Genomic DNA, 22,678 nt, shown 5'->3' with positions numbered 1-22,678 from the left:
GTTTCAGACTCAGCAGAATACAGCTCGGTCAATAGACAAATGGGAGCTATCTGTAAAGTGCACACATCTGTCCTGTTTTACCTGACAAAGTAAGAGGCTCGTGTAATAATTTGTGTCTTGGACATGTACTTCAGTCTCCTCAAGTCCTTTTTTTTTTTTAAATGTTAACCAGGTCTACAGTGTGTGATGGGATGCAGTTATGAGATCTTCAATATAAGTGCATGCTTACAAATCCATTTGGCAGTGGAATATTGTGCAGATATTTCAGCCCAAGTCCTGGACCAATACAAGTGCATTCTCCAGTCCATAGTAATCGCAATGATATGGCATTCTGACTCAGGTAAGTTTATGTGGGTCCAGCAAAGCATGCATTGCATTTTCAGCTCTGAGACTGTCTTGTGGGGGCAGTTTGGATTTGCAAAATTTGCTGATTGTCTTGCCTCCCATACCACATAAACTTCCAAAACTGCTGAAGCTGAAATCCAATACAAGAGCAGCTTGAAGTTACGTTTACTAACTTGACTGAATCTTAATGATGTGCTGGAAGTTTCAAGAAGTTTCTGAAGGTGCAGCTCCCACAAAGCCATACAATCATCATCAGACACCAGTGTAGAAATTAGACATTTTTGCTTAATTGTTCAGCGTCTTTGTTTCACAAGACTGTTGTTTGCTGCCTTGAAGTGGACAATAGTGGCTTGACAAGAGTATTAAATGCATACATGATATGTCAGCTCTCTGCAGACTGGTCTTTGCTATCAGCTTAGATGTTTTCACCTTCTCTCATCATTGGCAGTCTACACAGGGCAGATTAAGGCTCAGATGTAGCTGACTCCGTTTAAAAAAAATAAGCAAATATTCTTCAAGATCTTTGCTTTATGGGAATCATTTCCCATTTACTCATATCAAGGATTTGCCTTTGTAGTTTCAGCAGGGGAATATTTCATTTCTTTCACTTCTGCAAATCACTTCTCCTGTGAGGCTGTCAGATGCACCTTCAGTGGTACAAGAGGCAGAACATTGTGACACATCATTATTGAAAAATCTTGATTTTAGCCAGACATTGTGGAAACTGAAACATGTGATTGTTACTAGAGAAAAGATCACTTTACAGCCTCTTGCTTAGTTTATATGATTTTTTCCCATTTCTTGTATTTCCTTTCTGCCCATTTTAGCTTTCCTTCCCTCCTTCCTCTTCTTTCCTTAAACCACACTTTCTACTCTCTGAATTTCTTTTATTTAAAGCCATTACAGTCTCTCATGCTTATCTTGGTGTTTAGTCACAGATGTATGACTTCCCTTTTGCTGCTGTCAGTATAGGCCAATTCCCTCTCTGTGTGGGAATAAACATGGTCATTAATCATCCTACAGCTCACAGTCTCCAAGATAATGTCCCTAGCTAATAGAATGGTGATGGTAATAATTGCAGCAGTTTTCCCGCATTGTTAATAGAGTAGCTGAACTTCTCAACTTAGCTTTGAAATTATAAAGTGTCACTTTGGCATTTCATATGAGGAAAAGATCATAAACTCTCTACTCACTTTGATCTGCACCTTCACAGTAATGTCTACACCAGACTTTCTAGAAAGACGTAGGTCAGTTTGGTGCTGGTGACAATACAGGACTAAATTACATCAGTCCTCCTCCACAATTTACTAAATTTATATAGAGACTTAGATTGCTTTGAACAGGTTTTAGACCACTCCCACATGCAGAGAGCCCACACCAAATGTCACAATGCCAAATTCTAGCATTTCACTCCCTATTTCTGTTGCTCACATGTTATGTACAGATAGCATCTCGAGAAGTTAGGGGATAATTTGATTTTTATGTGTTCAACCCATAGCCTACCTGTAGAAATGTGCAGTTCAAGCCAGGAATCCTTCTGATGTCAAAGTCTGTTACTCTGATTGACAGCTGGTTATGATTAGACTGGAAAATCAGCAGCGATTTGGCTATCATCTTCCGTATACACCTCATTGTGTAAGTTAGCAAGGCTGGATGTGAAGTCATGTAGTGCGTAGACCTCACATATGAGAGAATGATCTGACAGAGTCACAGCTTCACCTGCCGAGAACACTCCAGAAAAACCATGTCTGAGTCATGCTGAAGCAGCTAAGAATGATCTGTGCTATTAAATGTAACCTACATTCTACTGTATGTATAAATGTCTCCATTTTCTAACTGATAAACAGACCATTATGTTCAATTAGAAAAAAAAAAGTTTACCTTCTAAAGTTGCAGGTAAGTTGAAGTTCAGCTGGAGCTCACCAATGTGGAATACACTTTTTTTTTTTTTGAGGCAACAAAAGTAAACAAGGTATGTGTATAGGCTAAGAATTACCTTAACTAAAGCACAGTTAAGGTTAGAAGGTCTCCTATCTGATTTTGCATTTCACATAAAATTCCTCCCGCAGTGACATTTCCACTTCTTCTGTTTCTTTAATCAGTTTTCTTAGGCATCTGTATGCTAAAAAGCCCTTAAAACCTTAGATCTTAATTTCTCCTAGCTGTCTGTGTGGAGTCAGAATATTCCATGGCAGTACTGAAAGGTGCAGTGAGGTATTCACAAAAGTTATTATTTTCTTTTAGTTAGGAATGAAGCACTTCCGAAGCATCGTTTCAGATCCAAGAGGAAAAAGGAATCTTACAGTACTGCTGTCAATCTATATGGTTATTGTGATTTCATAGGGTTTTGATAAGGAGGCTCTTACACATGCTAAGCTTTCTGGCCTGCAGAACAATTATTTTCTGTTCCATAACAGAAACTCCTACACAACTGATAAGAGAACAGATACGTGTATTGTATTAGTTTATATATAAAAAGTGAACAACATCAAAAAAAGACAAAATCCAAATGCTGAAGAGACAAATACTTTCGTATCTATTTATAGAAAATGAATTTTCTCTTAACAAACGTAATGGCTTACTGAAAGAAAGAGAGAGGAAGAGAGGAAAAGAGGAAGAGAGGAAGGAAGGAAGGGAGGAAGGGAGGAAGGCAGGAAGGCAGGAAGGCAGGAAGGCAGGAAGGCAGGAAGGCAGGAAGGAAGGAAGGAAGGAAGGAAGGAAGGCCAGTCAGCCTCACCTCTGTCCCTGGAAAGGTGATGGAACAGCTTGTGCTGGATGTCATCTCCAGACAACTGGAAGAAGAGGAGATTATCAGTAGTCAGCGCAGGTTCACCAGGGGGAGGTCGTGCTTGACCAACCTGGTAGCCTTCTATGATGTTGTCTCTGGCTGGGTGGATGGGGGGAGAGCAGTGGATGTAGTCTACCTTGATTACAGCAAGGCATTTGATACTGTCCCCCACGACATCCTTATAACAAAGCTGAGGAAGTGTGGGATAGATGAGAGGACAGTGAGGTGGGTTGAGAACTGGCTGACTGGCAGAGCACAGAGGGTCGTTGTTGGTGGTGCAGAGTCCGGTTGGAGGCCTGTAAGCAGCGGTGTTCCTCAGGGGTCTGTGCTGGGTCCGGTCTTGTTCAACATCTTCATCAATGACCTTGATGAGGGGATAATGGCCACCCTCAGCAAGTTTGCTGATGGTACGAAGTTGGGGAGATTGGCTGACACGCTTGAAGGCTGTGCTGCCATTCAACGAGACCTGGACAGGCTGCAGAGCTGGGCAAAAAAAACCGGATGAGGTTTAACAAAAGCAAGTGTAGAGTCTTGCATCTGGGGAGGAATAATTGCATGCACTAGTACAGGTTGGGGGATGACCTGCTGGAGGGGAGCTCTGCAGAGAGGGACCTGGGTGTCCTGGTGGACGACAGGTTGGCCATGAGCCAGCAGTGTGCCCTTCTGGCCAAGAGGGCCAATGGCATCCCGGGGTGCATTAAAAAGAGCATGGCCAGCAGGTCGAGGGAGGTGATCCTCCCCCTCTACTCTGCCCTGGTAAGGCCTCATCTGGAGTACTGCGTCCAGTTCTGGGCTCCCCAGTACAAAAAAGACAAGGATCTCTTGGAAAGAGTCCAGCGGAGGGCCACGAAGATGGTGAAGGGCCTGGAGCATCTCTGCTATGAGGAAAGGCTGAGTGATCTGGGTCTGTTCAGCCTTGAGAAAAGAAGACTGAGAGGGGACCTGATCCAGGTCTATAAATATCTAAGGTGTGGGGGGCTGAATGGCGAGGCCGGACTGTTTTCAGTGGTGAGTGGAGACAGGACAAGGGGAAACGGCTGGAAACTGCAGCACAGGAAGTTCTGCACAAATGTGCACAAGAACTTCTTTACAGTGAGGTGACGGAGCACTGGAACAGGCTGCCCAGGGAGGTGGGGGAGTCTCCTTCTCTGGAGATGTTCAAGACCTGCCTGGATGCCCACCTGTGCGACCTGCTGTAGGGAACCTGCTTTGGCAGGGGGGTTGGACACGATCTCTGGATCCAACCCCTACAATTCTGTGTGATTCTGTGTGAAGGGAGGGAGGGAGGGAGGGAGGGAAGGTGGAGCTGGTAAAGGAGGCCAAATCACTGGCACACACTCCTTATCACTTTGATTGACTAACTTGAAATTAATTGCTTGGAGATAAATCCTCTATTGGAGTGTAGATTACTTCCCTTTCTTTATAGACTATTGTATGAAAGCACATTCATAAACAAGGCACATTGTCACAGTTCTGTTGTGCTCCCAAGGTTCCTGGTTGCAGTGTAACCTCTCAGGGACACCTGCAACACTCTGTGTTGTTCCAGGGCCAAGCTGGCTTGAAGTGACCAGGAGAATGTGAACATGGGTTGCATCCTCTGAGGAACTGAGCAGTTTATTCTTTATTGCTGAATAGTGTTACAAACAGGCCTATTTATTTGTAACAAAACAAACAAATGGCAACAAAAGCCCTCTCTCTATCTGAGGAAATGCAAAATATTTTTTATTCTCAAGGAAACAGAAATGCCAAGAGTACAGGTGCTTCATTAAATCTCCCGTGGACATGTGTTTTCAGGGTAGTTGTCAACATCAGAGTAATGTATTGCTTCTCCTTACTGGAATTGCTAGTGGTGCAATTAAGACAGCATAAAAATTAATGTTTTGGAAATTCTATTGTGTGGAGTTCTTCTCTAAGTAGAAGGGATTTGTTCTCTTTGCAGCAAACTGCAATGTCAGAGTTGCTACAAGAAACAAGGTCACAACTGTACTTGAAAATTACCCAGGATTTGCCAGAGGGATGGGCTATTGTATGCTGTTAAAATGTACACAACATGCTTATCTAACATTTAATATTATACTCTTCATGTTTGTGTTTAGAGTAATATAGATGGAGTGGCTATGTTTACCAGGAAACTATAAACACATACGCAGTATCATCTGCTGACTAAGCAGCATCCTAACAGCAGTACACTACAAGCAGCAATCCAGCAAAGAGTGATTACTGATTGGAGGACATGAAAAGACCTTCTGGGTGAGTCCAAAGCTCCATCTATGCTGGTGTCCCACCTTGGGACACCAGTGTTGCTCAGTGTCTCCCTGACTGGTGAAACTGATCAGGTGGGAGAATTTTAGCAACAGAAAAGTATCTTTTTCTGATTCCTTCATCCTTTCCTATCTACACAGGTTGCTTTGAAAGTAAGGCCTTCTATTTATTTGCATGGAAACTACAACAGTTATAAAGAGTACAATGACACTATTTGATAGAGCAAATTCTCAGCTACAACACTATTTTTCAACATAGTCACTGCCAGAGAATCATAAATTCTTAAGGTTGGATAAGAGCCCATCATCCAGTTCAACCATCAACCTATCCCCACCATACCCACTAAACCACATCCACATAGTTCTGAAACACCTCCAGGGATAGTGATTCCACCAGCTCCCTGGGAAATGCATCATCACTCTTTCTGACAACAGATTTTTCCAATTATCCAACCTGAACCTCCCCGGTACAACTTTAAATCAATATCTCTTGCCTATTGCTAGTTACCTGGGATAATAGGCCAACCCCACCTTGTTACAACCTCCTTCACTGTAGGGAGTGATAAGGTCTTCCCTGAGCCTCCTCTTCTCCAGACTGCACAATCCCAGTTCCCTCAGCCGCTCCTTTTAAGACATGTGATCCAGATTCTTCACCAGCTTTGAAGTCCTTCTTTGGACAGCTGCTTATAGGATGCTTCATCTGTCTCTTCATCCTGGTTGGGAGGTCTGTAACAGACTTCCACCAGGATGCCAGCCTTGTTGGCCTTCCCTCTGATCCTCACCCATAAGTACTCAATATTATCATTCCCAGCATTGAGATCTACAACATCAAAACACATAGAGAGTCATCCCACCACCTTTCCCTCCTTACCTATATCTCCTAAAGAGCCATCCATTGTAGCATTCCAGTCATGAGAATCTTAGTAATGATGACTAAGTCACAGTACTCCGGTCACACCATGGCTTCTTGCTCCTCCTGTTTGTTGCCCATGCTGCATGCATTGTGTAAATGCACCGTTAGTGATGCACTTTCACCAGAGATGAACAAGAGCCTCTATGCTGTGGTCATAAAAATCTGCATGTCCACCCCAACTTGGCTTGTTTTTCATATTGCTGATGAAATGCACGACTCGCTGCCTTGCTATGCTCACATGCACTGTTTGGTCTCCATAAATGTTCAGCATTCATTGATAAATATCAGTAAGTGCCATTTTTTCTGTGTGGGTGTAACACACCTTTGCTTCATACATGCTTCCACGTCAGACACCATTTTGTCAGACTGCACCTCTACTGTCTTTCATCGCACGGCAACAAAATGCAATGGAATTTTGGTGGGAAGGTTCAGCCTCTACTGCCATACCATGATCATTTGCCTCTGATGTAGTGGGTCAACATAATAAAATAGGAAGAGTCACTTTTGGATCAGCCCTCATAAAGCATCACAGAGAAGCAGATATCAGCCTCTCGCACCACCATTGGCTGGTGTAAGGTTATGTGATGAAAGGTTCATCAGCATGAAACCGAAGAAGCACAGACGAACCAGTGAACAACCCCAGTAACCCACCACCTTAACTTAGCTCCTCCCAGGCTGCCCTAAGAGAGTCAAGATCCATGGCAGAAGTTCTCTGGAGCAGCTACGGACTACAAGCATATGAAACTCATCATGAGATGTCATAGAAGAACGTGTGGGGATTGCACAAGAGTTGTTATGGCAGGCATGCCCAACCCGTGGGCTGCGTGTGGGTGCGCACCTATTGCTCAGCAGCAAGGAAACAGCTGCATGCCATTCACACATGTGGCCCAAAGCAACTCTTCACTCATTGTGGCCCAGGCGAGCCAAAAGGTTGGACATTCATGCATTATGGGATGTTGTGGAGAAGGACCAGCGGTGGGGAAAAGGTAGCAATCAAAGTGATTTGGTGAGAAACCAATATGGGAACCAGAAGGCCAGCGCACTTCTCTGGCCGCGCCCCGCACCTCGTCAGTCGGGCCGCGGGAACAGCCAAGAGCCGGACAACCAAGAGACACTCCAGAAGCGCCTCCTCTCGCGTGCGATGATTGGAGCCCACCGGTGCTCAGCGGAGCCAAGGCTCAGCCCTTCCGGGGGACGGCGCCCGTCTGCGCGCGGCGCCTATTGGCCGCATCGCTGGGCTCCGCGCCTTCTTCCGCCGTCCCACGGTTACCGCGGCAACGGCGCCATCGGCGGCGCGGGGAGCGCGGGCCCGGCGGCAGGATGGTGAGAGGGGCCGGGCGGGGGGCGCGGGCCGCGGGCCGCGGGTCGAGCAGGCGCTCCTTTCCCGCTCCCTCCCGCTCCGGGCGGAGCGGCCCCGCTCCGGGGCCCCGCTCTGAGCCGGCTCCGCTCTGCTCTCTGCCCAGATGCTCTCCCGGGCCAAGCCGGCTGTGGGAAGCACCCCGCCGCAGGGAGACAGACGGAGGAGGAAAGGGAAGAAGGTGCCCCAGCTGGAGGAGCTGCTGGCCGGGAGGGACTTCACCGGCGCCATCGCCTTGCTGGAGGTAACGGGAGCGGGCCGGGGCCTGCTGCTTCCCTGGGAACCGAGAGCGGCTTCACCCAACGGCATCCACAGCCGTCAGACTGCCCGCGGTATTAATGGGCATGGTGTTGCTTTACTGGTGTTTATAAACTGTGCGTGACTGCTGACGGCGGTCTCACATTCGCTCTTCCCTCCGAAGTTTCAGCGACACGCGGGTGAGCAGCAGGAGGATGCTGAGCTCTGGATCGGGTACTCTGCCTTCCATCTGGGTGACTACAAGAGAGCTCTGGAGGTGAGATGGGGAACTGGGGCTCTGCCACAGGGATGGCAACAGCGGGAAGGTGTTCTGTGATAGGGAACGCTTCTGCCAGCCAGTCCAGTTAGAGACATGGTAATGACAAAATCGTTAAGGTTGGAAAAGACCACTAAGATACCTAATCCAACCGCCAGCCCATCCTCACCATGCCCACTGACCACATTCCTCAGTGCCACATCCACACGGTTCTGGAATACCTCCAGGGATGGTGACTCCACCACCTCCCTGGGCAGCCTGTGCCACTGCTGCACTGCTCTTCCTGAGAAGTTTTTCCATTCCATTCTTGCAGTTAACTTTCCACAGTGTCAGATTTTCAGTTTTTCAGATTTCATTATGCTTTAGTTTTCATTGTGTTCCTAATACATAATATACATGCTTTTTGACCCTCTTTAGAAGTTGATGACCTTGACCATTTAATGTATTTATTATTTTTCAGTGTGTTGTCTTACGTTGGGTAATTCCCTGCAATAAGACATTCTCCAAATGTTTTAAGTCACTAAGAGGCACACTGATTATTCAAGTATGCCTAAGTTAGCAATATTTGCACCATACAGTGCTGTTGTGTCACTTTTTTGTGTGTGTGTGTGTGTTGTGTCACTTTTTGTGTATGTAAGTTTTTCTCTTGTGTCCATTTATGCCTCCTGTGAAACTTGTTGCCAATCAGTTCATTGCCAGTGTCACTGGATTTCTTTTCTTAATTGTGCTAACATATTCTACTGTAGAAATCTGAACAAGATTTTGCTGTGTAATTCCAAGGGATGGAATCGGTGTGCACTCTTGATCAGAGAGTAATGTGGAGACTTGTTTGGTGATATTCAAAAGGCTGCAGATGAGCAAGTGAAGATTTGGAAAAAACTCAGTCTGCCTGAGTAGTGTTTTTTCCATTGCTGCATTCCTACTGATGTGAATTGCTGGATCCTTAGAATGCTGTATTACACCATTTAAGGCTTATTAGTTTTGGTCAGTATCATCTGGGAGGAGAACTCCATCACAACTTGCTGTGAAGTGTAGTTGTGGTCTGAGAAAACATTTCAGCCTTTTAATTTGCCTGCTCTGGGAGAAATTATCTTTTTTTAAAAATAAATATACAGGGTCTACTCTGAAAGTAATGCCTCGCATTTTATTATGTTGGCCCACAATGTTAGAGGCAGATGGAGGTGGTATGGCAGTAGAGGTTGAACCTTCCTGCCACTATTCTGTTAGATTTTGTCACTGTGAGATGGATGGCAGCATAGAGGTAGTCTAACAAAATGATATCTGGCATGGAAGTGCTTATGAAGAAAAGGCGTATCACTGAATTCCTCCGTGCAGAAAAAAATGGCATCTATTGGCATTTAATGATGCTTGCTGATCATTTATGAGATCAAACAGTGGATGTGAGCACAGCAAGGCAGTGGGTGGTGCAGCAGTGGCAACTGTGACATGAAAGACAAGACATGTTCCAGATAACCACACAGATCTCACACCACAAAATGAAGAGAGTCTCAATTAGCTCAACAACGTGAATCAGTGGATCACAACCAGGGAATTGTGTATGGAGCTGAATATCAACTTCAGTGTGTTGGAAACAATGGTGGCAATGTTGGAATACCAGAAAGTTTCTTCCAGATGGGTTCCATGAACGCTAAGACGAGAAAAAGCACCACATGAATGTTTGTCAGGACCTACTGAACAATATGAGGCTGTTGGTGACAGTTTCCTGGATCACATCGCTACTGGTGATGAGACATGGTGTCACCACTGTGACACTGCGAGTCAGAGTCAAAACAGTTCATGGAGTGGCAACATATGAATTTCCCATCAAACAAGTTCCAAAATGCAGCCCTCAGCAGGTAAAGTGATGTGCACTGTCTTTTGGGATAGGAAAGAGATGATCCTTCTGAATTTCCTGGAACTTGAACAAACTTGAACAAATCAACTCTGAATGCTACACTGCAATGCTGACTAAGCTGAAGGCTTGAGCTTAGAGTCAGGCCAAAGAGGAAGACAACCTTTCTCTTGCATCACAGTGATGCCAGGTCCCATACCAGTTTGAAGACCATGGAGCACTGTCATGGTTTTATGATTTTTGTAATTGATATTCCACATCATAACATCATGTAGGGAGCTGGGAGTTAAAAGAGTTAATGCTGCAGTTCCACAGATTGTCAGTAGTTTTGGAAACCTAATCCCAGAAGAGAAGAATGAACTACAGCTCCCAGAAGACTTCATTATTCTGTTTCAATTTTCTATTCTGAGGCAGATAAAACTGCCTGGGATTCACAGGGCTGTCTCTTTCCGTTGTCTCTGCTGTGTGCTCCCTAGCTGTCTCACCTACAGCATTAGAGTAAGGCACAAAAATGATGTGAGGCAGAAACAGAATTTCTCAGGCCTCCAAGTTCAAAAGACATATTCCCCTCGCCTAAAAAATAACAGACATCTGTTGGGAGAAGTTAGAGCTGTTTGATGTCATTCAGCTTGACAGTACACATCGCACAAAGTGGAGAACAGCAGTTTAGAACATAGTGGTAATTTAATATTCACATTCAGAGTTGTGTCATTTAAAGATTATGAATGTAACAGTTGCTTCACTAAATTTACTAAATTCACTAAATTTTCCTCCTGGACAACATGCTCGATCACATAAAGAATGAGCACGTGATCCGAGACAGCCAGCACGGCTTCACCAAGGGAAGGTCATGCCTGACTAATCTTGTGGCCTTCTATGATGGAGTGACGGCATTGGTGGACGAAGGGAAGGCGACCGATGTCATTTACCTGGACCTGAGCAAGGCCTTTGACATGGTCCCCCACCACATCCTCATCTCCAAATTGGAGGGAAGTGGATTTGATGGGTGGACGACCCGATGGATAAGCAATTGGTTGAAAGGCCGCAGACAGAGGGTGGTGGTCAATGGCTCTATGTCCAGGTGGAGGCCGGTAACAAGTGGTGTCCCCCAAGGGTCTGTCTTGGGACCGGTGCTCTTTAACATCTTTATTAATGACATCGATGAGGGAATTGAGTGCACCCTCAGCAAGTTTGCTGACGACACCAAGCTGAGTGGTGCGGTTGATACGGCGGAAGGAAGGGATGCCATTCAGAGGGACCTCGACAGGCTTGAGGGCTGGGCTCGGGTGAACCTAATGAGGTTCAACACGGCAAAGTGCAAGGTTTTGCATTTGGGCCGGAAGAATCCCAGGCACCCGTACAGGCTGGGAGGAGTGGTCCTTGAGAGCAGCTCGGCAGAGAAGGACCTCGGGGTCCTGATGGACGAGAGACTTAACATGAGCCAGCAGTGCGCTCTGGCAGCTCGAAAGGCAAATGGGATCCTGGGCTCCATCAGGAGAGGGGTGGTCAGCAGGGAGAGGGAGGTGATTGTCCCTCTCTACTCGGCTCTTGTGAGGCCCCACCTGGAGTACTGTGTCCAGGTGTGGAGCCCTCAGTACAAGAAAGACATAGAGATCTTGGAAAGGGTCCAGAGGAGGGCGACTAAGATGATCAGGGGGCTGGAGCACCTTCCCTATGAGGACAGGCTGAGGGAGTTGGGCTTGTTCAGCCTGGAGAAGAGAAGGCTGCGGGGCGACCTCATTGCAGCCTATCAATACCTGAAGGGAACCTACACCCAGGAGGGGAGTAAACTCTTCAGAAGGGCTGACAACAGCAGGACTAGGGGAAATGGATCAAAGTTGAAGGAGGAAAGATTTAGGTTGGATGTTAGGGGGAAGTTCTTCACAAGGAGAGTGGTTAGGCCCTGGAACGGGCTGCCCAGGGAGGTTGTGGATGCCCCATCCTTGGATGTGTTCAAGGCCAGGTTGGACGGGGTCCTGGGCAACCTGATCTGAATGTGGATGTTTGGTGGCCCTGCTAGGCAGAGGGGTTGGAACTACATGATCCTTGAGGTCCCTTCCAACCCAGGTGATTCTGTGATTCTGTGATTCTGTGATATCTGGATGTCGAGGTGTTAATAAGGAGTGAAAGTTTAAAAAGAAGAAAAAATGTTTGTATAAAATAATAGGTCAGGATTAATTATGAAATGAGCTCTGCTCTTTGGAATGTCCACTAGGTGCTTATATGGCCAGAGTAGGTTTTTAGAGTTTCAGCAAAAGAATAGCAGTGTTGTTTGTATATATATAGATACTAGATTTTGTGAGCTGTATTCAGTTCACCACTAGATGATGCTGTTGATTCAGGCTTTTAAAATCTACAACCCAGTCTGTTTTTCTGTCTGTTTGCCCTGGTAGGGAAAAAACAAATACACACACACACAAAAAAAAAAAACCAAAAAACAAAACAAAAAAAACCACAAACCACGTATAGACACCTTTTAAAGTGAGAGATCACAGTTTCCCACTTTAAGACTGATTTTTTGGCAGAGTAATGAATCCTGATACCTTTGTTGCTCTGGTAGCATGTGGGAAATGAGCCTGTGTATCTCAGTCTAGTTTCTTTTGGGTCAGAACACTGTATAATTCCAAACATTGCAGTGATCAAGGGAAAGCATTGACTATACTATGTAGGTTGAATTCCTTTTCAGTTATCAGTGCCAAGGATGAAGTACATGCAGCATCTATCTTCACTGCTATATTATAGAAGTGTTGTTGATGTATTCTCAAGGACAAATTCCTTGATTCTCTATAATCTCTAGATCTCTTTGGGACATGCTGAGACCATGATAAATGAAATACTGTGGGTAGAAAATTCTCCAGAATTAAACAGAGTGACATTACACAAAGTCTAAATAACCCGCAGTCCTAAGTGCCTGCAAGTGGCAATGTATCTGTTGTCTCTGTCATTATATTCCTAATTTGTGGTTGGTATTCTTTACACCTGATGAAATTCTGCTCTGTAATCCTTTCATTTATGATGAGATTTTCATGGTGAGTTAGGTCATGCTGGCTGCATGCCACCTCTTGGAGAGTCTTGGCAACTGAGGTGAAGTAGCCATCGTCATCCACAAGGAGAGGTGGGGGAAAAAGTGAAAATCAGATAGACCTGCAAATCCAAGAGTATCTTTAGGGTGAATTACAGCAATATAATCAGCACATTCAAGTTCTCTTACTGTAGACGTACCAACAGTCTCTAGGCAGAGCTCTACCCTGACTAGATTCACACTTCTTAGTAGGTAGGTGCCTTTCTCAAAGGATATACCACCAACATTGGTCTGGGATCATCACTGCTGCTGTGTACTACTTTACAAATGGCACCACTCTGAAACCTTCCAGCAGTCACAGTGGCAGTCCCTGAGGGCTTCCTACTCACTTATAAATCAATTTCTATTAACAGTAGGCAGATAAGTGTCTTCTTGGCACCGTATGGCAATTGGGACTCCCCAAGTTGATGGGAGGATCTAATTAGTTTTGTGGAGATTTCTTTCTCTTTTACCAACTTCAACCCCCCGCACGTCTGTCCGTCTGCCATCACTCATCACCCAGGGATTCTGGCAGGCTCTCCTGCCTGTTGCCTTCCTTTCAGCAGAGAATCGGGAACTGCTTACCTCCTGGGTAAGGGTGAGGACCTCCTACCTACCCTGATCTGCCTGAATTAAATAGTGAAGCGTGAAAGGAACAGAGCTATACCGGGGTAGTGGTTCGTGCATGAGCAATATCTAGTCTTGAGGGCATGAGAATATATAAATGCTCCAGCTTCTGACAGCTGAAGCTAGAAAGAAAAATATGGAATTTTGGTTCTCAGTTTTATGTGCTTCTTTGTCATGACTGTAGTCAGGAATCAAGTATCTCCATGCTTCCTTTGAACACTTGTGAGGCAGCCCTGTACATCGGCCCATTTGGCATCTTTGCAGAACCTTTGTTTATGAGCTTGGAGAATCTTGACAATTAATGAGGTCAGCAGGATTCTATTCAGTGCCCTCAGTGTTGTTGGTAGGTGCAGTCAGTAGGTGTCTGTAGCCTTAGGCAATCAACCTATCAACCTGCTTCTTTAGAAGGCTGTGTGTATGCCTTTAGATAGGATGAGAGGTGGAGGAGAGTGAAAAAGCATGAAGCTGTCAAGCCCTTGGTTGGCAAAAGTGTGCCACAGGGTGGGTGGCTATTGGAAAGACTTGTATTTTGCTTTTTTTTATTTTATTTTTTTGTGGGTTTCTTGCGGGTTTTGTTTTGTTTTGGGTGAGGAAGGGGAAAAGCTCTTGTGAAAAGTCTTTGAGAGACTGTAATGCTGAATGCCTTTTACTGAGTAAAGGGGCAACAGCCCCACGTAGCTTGGGCTCATGGCCCAGAACTATGTGGTAGGACGGGCTAACAGTCCTCATTTTTATTTACTGTGTATTCACAGATTCACATTAGTAATGCTACAGCACTCCTTATTTATTGCACGTCCTGAATGGCCAGGCCAGAATATGACTTGTGTTTATGCACTTTGTGCCTTCTAATTAATCTGCCTGAAGCCATAACCAAAAGAGACCTTTGGGTGCACTTAATTTGAATGAATTTTTAAGGATTCCAGATGGTCCCAAAAAAGAACAGTAGCCTGTCTCAGAGCTCCATCACAGGCCTGTGTCAAGACTGAACTGGCCTCAGTAGGGAACGTCAGCCTATATGTAAATGTTTTCTTTGTTGTTGTTGGTTGCTTGTTGTTTTTTTTTTGGGTTTTTTGTTTTTTTTTAATCAATCAATTTATTATTTTTTAAAAGGACAGTTTTTGAGGACAGTTAGTCACTAGAATACTAGCAAGACTGGGCTGGCTTTCAAAAGCATACGTTACCAATAGCTTCTGTGGTTGAGAGTGCAATTTGCTTTCATGTGGCAGGAGAAAAAAATATTTTTACTAGCAACTATAAACTTTGTTGTTGTCAGCATGTGTCTGTTCTTGGAATTTGCTGCCCTTTGGACATAGTTTCTCTTGTGATTGATACCTATATCTGTGCCTTTCCCCCACGGGAAGAAGACTTCCATGGTGCAATGTGGTAAATTCACCAGGAAGGGAGAAATTTCAGTTCGTACGGTTGGAGGAAGAATACAGAGTTAGCAATGGGGTATGTTGAGAGAGATGAGAGGCTTCTGCTGGTTGAGGGATAGTGTTCATTGAACAAGTCCTGTGAGAATCTTGCTTAACCTGGCCTGCTTTTGCCTTATGCTGGAGGATGGACATGGGATGAGGAGGAGGAATGCAAGCAGGGGGCACGTTCACTAGGAAGGTCCTTCTGAGTAATTTAATAGAGCCTTGAAGAGGAAAAAATGGCATTGAGGGATCTCCTCCGTGCCTGTGTTTTAATTAGCTAGTGTTGTGCAGAGCAAAGATGTATGTCTTCAGGAATATTGCTGCTGAATATAGCTGCAGAGTTTCTTGCTTCATTAAAAGAACAGATTGAAAGTTTTGTCTGTTGGGTTTTACTTTTTTCCCTCCACAAATAACAAGAGAGAATACTTTATGTATTATTATTATTAAGGGTTATGTAATGAATGTGGAAGTGTGCAAAATATCAGAATATGGTGTTCAGTGGATTTTGGTAGCTTGGGTGTAAATCTTAACATGAGAAACAGTGAAGTTAGGCACAATTTAGTAATATTTGCTATAGTTATATTTTTGTGTATATGGCAGACTTGAACGTGACCAAGACTGACTTCTGGGCTTGTATTTTAATGCAGCATCTCAAAACATTTGAATAGTGCATCTCTATCAGTAGAATTTTTTGAGCACACACCTGCAACATATGAGTATTTATTTATAAACTATACATGCTGAAGTTGTAATAAACACTTTTATATTTTTGTGCCACTGGTAAATAAAATAAAAGCTTAAAATAAAATAAAAGAATTTCTTGATACACCTCTTTGGATTGCCTTGCATATACTGTCTCTTCGGAGTCCACTGTTTTAATCTATACAAAGACACTACATGCAGATTTATAACAGGATATTTAACACTCCAATAAGTAATTATAAAGAGATTTCCATGATTTTTATGACTTCCTCTGACTCAGTGAGTTAGGAAAGCATTGGAAAAGACCGAGGAAAAGCTTGTTATCTCAATGATTTTGTAACTGTTAAAGCATTGACAGAATTGCTGCAGTGATGATTTTTAGTACTGCTTATCCCCACTGATTCTTTCACTTTCATAAACAAAAAGAAGCTGCTGAATGTATCTTTGGTTAAAATGTAATAGTTCAGTTGTAAGAGTGATGATGAACTTGGCAATAAATTGGGTGAGCTGAATAATTTGTATGCTATTAAATGAAGGAAAAAAACCACCAGAAAAAACACTTCTTTTCCAGGAATATGAGGCCTTGACCAAACAACCATCTTGCAATCCTGATGTTTGGGTGAACCTTGCGTGTACCTACTTCTTTCTGGGAATGTATACACAAGCTGAACAGGCAGCCTTGAAAGGTGAGATGTATGTCTCAGACTGATGAAATGAACTGTTTGTTGACTTGAACACCTAAAATGATTTCCAGAAAAGTATATGGTGCTTTTTTTTCAGAGTAATAAAGGATACTTTTGAACAAAGAGGTTTTTTTCTTTTTTTCTCTCTTTTTTTTTTTTTTTTTTTCTTTCTTCTTTTCGTTCAGGGCAAAATTTATAATGTGATTTGCTCTCTAAAAATACCTGGGGCAGGTGGAACAGCTGAAACTGAAAGAAGCATTTGGAAAATAATTTCTCTTACTAATTTCTAAATACAAAACCTAGCATATGCTGACCAGCAGCAAAAATTTACTGTTCTTTTGGCTGACTGCATATCTCTGAGCCATTGCAGATGAAGCTAATAAGGATAGTGAAATAATCAATAAATAACATGAGAGAATTCAGCAGTTTGAGTGACTTAGTAGATGGTCTTACTGCCTTTTTAGTTAGATATTAGGGATCTGGTTATAAGGTGTGCACTTTGCTGCACCACATTATTAAGTTTTCATGTTAATTTGAACATGCATGGAATCTAAAGAAGAAGAATGGAAGTTAGATTCCAAGGCACTTTTTTACTGCCTAAAAATGTTTCTTCAGTTTGATTTTGTTACCCATCACTTTCTGTTTATCTTAGTGACTTATATTGTTTCTCATCACCATGTATCTCAGTGCTTCCTAAGTACAATTAATAGCAGTAATGTTCTCAGTCAGCTTTTGACTCTCACTTTCTTAGGATAAGACTTACGGAATCTTATTTGTTTGTTTGTTTGTTTCATTCTTTATTTCTTTAACCCTAGGCTGAAAATAAGAAAGGGAGGAAATTACTGTGTGTTTTCTATAGAACACCTCCAAAGAGGACAGTTTTGCAGTATTTTTTTAGAGATAATTAGATTCTGGTAACCCTTTAAAATTCCCTGAACAATCATCCTGAACTTGATTCCCACAGCTAAAAATGTTTTGTTTCCAACTGCAAAAGGTTTCCTGCAGAAATGTGTTCTCCATATTCTTGATTAGTGATCCATACTGTTCAAGAAGTGTGTAAAATTCTAGTATTCACAGGTGATAATGTAATCCTTAAAGTAGTATAAGCTTGAGTTTAGGAGATTACAATCTAGGACGTGAACTTGAAATCTAAAAATAATTGGGTAATAGATCTGAGGTGTCACTATACCCAAACCACAGAGGAAGCAAGTGGCTGCATCCTGTACCAGTTGGAGACTGCTCATTGTCATCGGCTTCACATAGGGTAAATTACAGTTATCCATCCTAGAGATGACAGATACACAGCTGGGCATGCATCTTTAGAGCTGTGAGCTGAAACTGAGGGAAGGTTAATTCTTCCCTGCTCCTCAGATCATTTCTTGGTAGCATGACAAGGGGTTGGGTAGGTGGTGTGGTGAACAGTGCTTAAGTGCCAGAAGAAAAGGGCAAGAACATTAAGAAAGGAGTGCACGACATTGGGAATGCAGCTGAGGGACAAAACAGAAAATAGCTAAGCAGTAATGTTACTTCCTGATCTTTATGTAATTGTGCAAGTAAGGCAGCATGCCTTATTTTATACTGAGATGCTAGGCCTTCATTGTGAATATTTAATACTGATGATTCCTAGCTGCTTAAGCTTGGTGGGGAGGCAGTCACAGCATCCGAAGGTCTGTAACACTTGGGAGCTTTCAATGGAGAAAGAAGTGTGGTAGATTCTCCTTTCCACATCCATCATTTCGGCCTTTCCTACACTGAATTTGAATCATCTTATCTTCACTCAAAATGTATCCTCTTTTGGTTTATTTTAGTGTCTTTCAATAGCATCAGTGACGATTTTTCTCAGTACAATAGAGGAATAGAGTACAATAAAAAAAGTACAATAGAGTTAATAGAGGAACCTACAGAACCTTATGATTTCTTCCGTGGTTTTGCAGTGACCCGTAAGCAGCAAAATACTTCATTGAGCTGTAAGCACAAGAGAGTGAAGTCTGTGGAATGCCACCATTTATCCACTACTGCCTTTAACTCTGCCGTGAGAGTGATAGACACCATTAGTGTTGGGCTGCTTACCATTGCTATTTTGGGAACACACTGCCAGACTTTTTTGCATACTGTTTGATGTGTATTGATTATTGCTGCAGTTGTCATGCCCCTGAAAGCTGCACAGCATTAAAACAAATGAAGGAGAAATAATTTATTTTCATTTATAATTCCAAATTCCTATGGCGTTGGAGTCTCTGCATGAAAGGGAATGTGAATGTCAGCTAGCTTTCTGGAATAGCTTGTCTGCACAGAACTATAAATATCTGGAAATTAAATAGAAGTTCCTTCTTGTCATTTGCTGTTACCATTGCTTAAGAAAATTATTAACTGAGGAAAAAATATGAAGAATGTTTTAAAATCAGGAAATGAGAGTTAAAGGCCATGAGGTAATTATTGCATTTCATAAAAGATCATTTGCATTCTATTCTGGAGCAAGACTTCATTTTTAAATAGATGTGAAGCTTGTCATTACTTAAATAAAACTTAATTGGATATTCTCTCAGGAAATAACAAGTCTGTGCATCAAAAGTGTCATAAACCAGAATTACTGCAAACATAACCTAAGAAGTGGAATAAAAAGTCAGTAGAGGAGAGTCCTTTTTTTGAAGATTCTTTATGATAGATGTACTTTATCTCCTCTAGGCTTTCTGCCAAATTCCTTTCAGATATTTCTGGCCTCTTTTTCCTGCTGTCCTCTTATAGAATCACAGAATCACAAGGTTGGAAAGGACTTACAAGATCATCTAGTCCAACCGTCCAACCGTCTCCCATTCCCACTGCTACCACAAGCACTAAACCGTATCTCACGGCTCCTCATCCAGGCGCCTCTTGAACACCGCCAGGAACGGCGACTCCACCACCTCCCTGGGCAGCCATTCCAGTGCCTGACCACTCTCTGAGAGAAGAAGTTTCTCCTCATGTCCAACCTAAACCTCCTCTGGCAGAACTTGTAGCCATTTCCTCAGGTCCTGTTTGATGCCCGGGAGAAGAGGCCAAAACCCTCCTCATCACAACCTCCCTTCAGGCAGTCGTAGAGTGCAGTGAGGTCTCCCCTCAGCTGCTCCTCATAAGGTTTGTGCTCCAGACCCCTCACCAGTTTTGTCGCCCTTCTCTGGACACGCTCCAGGGCCTCTTTCATGTAGTGAGGGGCCCAAAACTGGACACAGTACTCGAGGTGTGGGCTCACTAGAACTGAGTACAGGGGGATGATCACCTCCCTGCTCCTGCTGGCTGCACTATTACTAATGCAGGCCAGAATGGCATTGGCCCTCTCGGCCACCTGGGGATGTTATGTTTCCTGGACCTGTGGCGAAAGTAGTGTTACTTAAGTCAGCAACTGTTGTTCCATAGTCATCCCATATCAAAGCTTCCAAGTGATGCATTGTTTATTCCTTCTGCCTCAGTGCTTTAATGCACAGGGCTGAACATATATTTTCCTTAGTGTATATCAGCCCATCTTGCTTTGTAAGAATGCAGCCAAGTCTTCATCTTAGCTTAATAAATAATAATACATGTGTTAATTTTTCATTATCAAACCAAGTAGTCTTAAGTTGCCTTCCCAGTCCTGTGCCTTCGAGAAATAAATGACAAGGATCAGAAACTGAACCTGCCACATTTGCACAGAAATGCTGGCAACGAAACCTGGTGTTCAGAAGCCTGCACAGTGCTCTCAGAAGCCTTTGGCTAGCACTGCATTAAGAAAAATACAAGGACCAACAGTATTCTTCTAAACCACAAAATACATGCTAGCAAATGTGATTTGCACATAAGCGAGGCTGCAAAAAAACAAACAAACAAAAAAAACCCAACCAACCAGTCTCTATATTTTAAATGTGGAGATTTACAATTAAGCTTCATGCACAGATAGGGTTGTATTAACTTGTCATTAGAGGTTTTTTTCCTTCTATTTTTTGCTGGGCAGCACTTTATAATTAATTTGCTTCTTCACAGCGCTTCATGTGTCAGCTCAGAATGTGGTTTAACTGAACAGATACTTCTCATTTTAGCCTATGCAGGAAGGAGCAATATTGCACAAAAGCAAAACAGAGATGAATTAATAAGAATGGTAGCATTTTCCAAACCAATTTTGCTTATTCATGCACAAATGTTTGCCAGGTGTCAGATAGTTGTCGCCAATGAAAATGTGCAGTTACAAGAGAGCCTGGCAACATTGCTGGATTTTCTTTTCCTTTAGGCCGCATCTTTCCCTACATGCAAAATTATTTGCTGTCTGCTTGTACCGTATTTCTTGAGCACAGAAGTTAATTTTCATTGCATTTTAGCCATTGTTTTTAAAACAGCTGGGTTTGAACTTTCAAAGTGCACACAAGAAAGTATCAAATTATAGATCTTTAAACTTTAAAAACTACTAGCCGTATTTTGTTTTGGTAGTGTTTTGTTGCTTGCATTTGGTTTCTGTGCTGGATTTTTTATTTGCTTTTTAAAGCATAGTGGAATCCACATAACAGAAATAACTGTTTTTGTTTCAGTCATCTTCAAGTTACTGTGCTCTGGCATGCCTGAAATGAAACGCGTGTGTACTGCACAGAACTGAACACAGTTGAACTGACTTTTAAGTATAAGAAAGAATAAAAGTATTTGAGGAAAGTGAAAATTTCAGTGAATTATCTCTGCAGGTTTCGTGTGAGAAAACTCTCAACAGTTGAGCTATTTAAGTGTGTACAAGCATGAACCTCAGTGTTGGACTCTGTTTTTTCCTGACATTTTTCCCTTACCGTTGCACTTTCCCTCCACCAGAAAGACTGTGGTTCTGAGGCACAGAGGGCTTCATTCAGCTGCGTTCAGGTGAGCAGGGCGTTGTTTCTTAGGGACAGCATAATAGGGATTTCTTTGGTCATATTTTCTGTGTTACCTGGATGAAGCCTTCTCATCCCTGTGCCACCTTTACCCCTCCCAGCTGTGGCAGTTTCAGATGTATTCTACACCTGTTAGCATGTGAAGTGCCCTATAGATCCATGTCAATATGTCTATAGTCCCTGAAACATCAGCACTGATAATTACAAAAATTCTAGTATAGAGATATTGTTGCATTTCTTAGGTGGAAAGAGATATGTCCAGTCCAACTATCTCAGTGATTTCTTCCGTACGAGGCCAGTACTAGACACAGGAGCAGGTCTAGTTTATCACAGTGCAGCACTGTCATCCCTAGTTTTCTAAATGCTGATACAAACAGACAAACAAAACAAAAAAGAAAGCGGTTTTCTTGAAAAAATAGGACAGGAAAAGAAATTTGTGCTTTCTTGTGGCATTGATAGGTCAGTGACGATGACATTTGATAACAGAGAGTAGTAAAAGAGCAAGTCTAGCGTTTCTCAAAAGACGGTTCTTTGATGATGAGGCACTTTCACCCCTTCCTGCCCCAGTGATTAACAGCAGCTTTATTTAATATTTATTATTTGATTGTATCTGGAAATTTATCTGACTTTGTTCATAGTCTCTCAAAAAACAAATTCAGCACAGGGAAAAAGTGCTGTTATTGAATGTTTCCACAGTTCTGCTTATAATGTCAACAGGGCGACATTTTTTGTTGTTGTTTTTGACCCTCCTTTTCCTTGCCTGACATCATGTAAAAAGGTTGTATTTTAAAGAATAAAAGATGGATTCTCTCAGGTAATACTGTATCTTACGAAGTGGGAGGTTTTTTCCTATTCCATATGTCTAAGCAAACCATCAGAACTTGGGTTTCACCTTTTGCCTGCTTTTAGGCATAGAATAACGTGGACTAACCCTCCAGCTCTTGCCAACTAGTGAATAACAATTTCAATGTCAGATCAAATGCCAGATGTGTGAGTGCAGCACTACTGTCATTGGTTGACCAGTGAAACAATAATTCCTTAGTTTAGGTTCTCGAGGGAATACTGCTTGCAAGTCACTTACAGAGGAATTCATGCTAAAGCCTACTAAAAAAAATATAAAACCTATGCAAAAAAAGGAACGTTGGTGTCTTTGTTCGCTGGACTGTGGTCATACAATATGTTATTTTCAGTGTAAATCCCACAAATTGTCCTGCTTGTATTTCTGGAGTCTTTGATGACCAAATGTTTTGAATTGCAAAGAGTGGTTGCTGTTGGTTGAAGTTTTGCATGAAAGCATA

The 22,678-nt window shown here is 42.9% G+C and overlaps 1 protein-coding gene across 1 annotated transcript in view; it reads left to right on the top strand.

Moving 5' to 3' along the window:
• The first annotated feature begins 7,334 nt into the window (after positions 1 to 7,334).
• The window catches only part of IFT56 (intraflagellar transport 56), a 45,928-nt gene continuing 30,584 nt past the window's right edge, over positions 7,335 to 22,678 (top strand). Inside the window, exons 1-4 of the mRNA XM_052668378.1 lie at positions 7,335 to 7,630; positions 7,771 to 7,908; positions 8,086 to 8,178; positions 16,410 to 16,524. Of these exons, the coding sequence (XP_052524338.1) occupies positions 7,628 to 7,630; positions 7,771 to 7,908; positions 8,086 to 8,178; positions 16,410 to 16,524 (349 nt within the window). The 5' untranslated portion in view covers positions 7,335 to 7,627. The remainder of the gene's footprint in view (positions 7,631 to 7,770; positions 7,909 to 8,085; positions 8,179 to 16,409; positions 16,525 to 22,678) is intronic.

This window comes from Tympanuchus pallidicinctus, unplaced genomic scaffold, assembly GCF_026119805.1.
Source record: "Tympanuchus pallidicinctus isolate F22 unplaced genomic scaffold, pur_lepc_1.0 scaffold8, whole genome shotgun sequence".
Classification (NCBI taxonomy): Eukaryota; Metazoa; Chordata; class Aves; order Galliformes; family Phasianidae; genus Tympanuchus; species Tympanuchus pallidicinctus.
The sequence above is the reverse complement of the archived record's forward strand: the minus strand, read 5'-3'. Positions and strand labels throughout refer to the sequence as shown.